General features: G+C 32.5%; 1 protein-coding gene across 1 annotated transcript; it reads left to right on the forward strand.

Moving 5' to 3' along the window:
* Positions 1-73: 73 nt before the first annotated feature.
* Positions 74-544, forward strand: LOAG_16116 (hypothetical protein; the record flags this gene model as incomplete). The annotated part of the gene is made up of 1 exon (XM_003151604.1): positions 74-544. One exon carries the CDS (start codon positions 74-76, stop codon positions 542-544), a length of 471 nt encoding a protein of 156 aa, XP_003151652.1.
* Between the last annotated feature and the right edge of the window lie 278 nt (positions 545-822).

The raw sequence follows: 822 nt of genomic DNA on the forward strand, positions 1-822 counted from the left end.
TTTTTTCCTTTTTTTTTTTTTGTGCATGTTACTTATTTTGTGATTTATGCACGAAAGTTTTGCATGATGCATGATGAATGGATGTTTCAGTGATGTAACAGACGATAATTTGAAAATGATCGCATCAGCACATGCACTATTTTCGATGTTAGCTAATGTCACCAAACATCGTCAATTATCCAATATCACCCAAAAATTATCCACAAAGCATACTGTCACCATTATTGATCAAACGAAGAAAATTATTGATGATACAATGAATATGATTAATAATACAACTGATATTAATACCTTAACAATAAGGTTAATAACATCAACAGTAGCAACAATAATAACAACAACATCAACATCTACTTTTATTCCTGATACTACTACTACTACTACTACTACTATTTCGACTACTACTATAACAACAAACACTACTACTACTAGTATTGCTGAAACAATGAAATCAAAACCCGCTAATACAATTGGCGAATACGATGAAAATCCTAGCACTACTATTAGTAGTCATTTAATAAGTTCAACTAAATCCGGAATTTGAAATTGTTACTTTTGCTACGAATAAAATTATGCCAGAAAAGATTATCAGCAGTAAAAACACAAAAAAATTCCCCAGAATACTAGATGTAACATCGACCAGGCGAAATGTCATACTTTTGGAAACAACTTCAGTACGTACTGTAACTTTAGCAAGCAACGAAATATTTCCGGAAACAACTTCGATACGCACTGTAAGTTCAGCAAGCAACGAAATATCCCGGAAACAGTTCATAGGACTGCAAGTTCAGCAAGCACGAATATTCAATACGTACTGTAACT

Source organism: Loa loa, assembly GCF_000183805.2.
Source record: "Loa loa unplaced genomic scaffold supercont3.4132, whole genome shotgun sequence".
Taxonomy (NCBI): Eukaryota; Metazoa; Nematoda; class Chromadorea; order Rhabditida; family Onchocercidae; genus Loa; species Loa loa.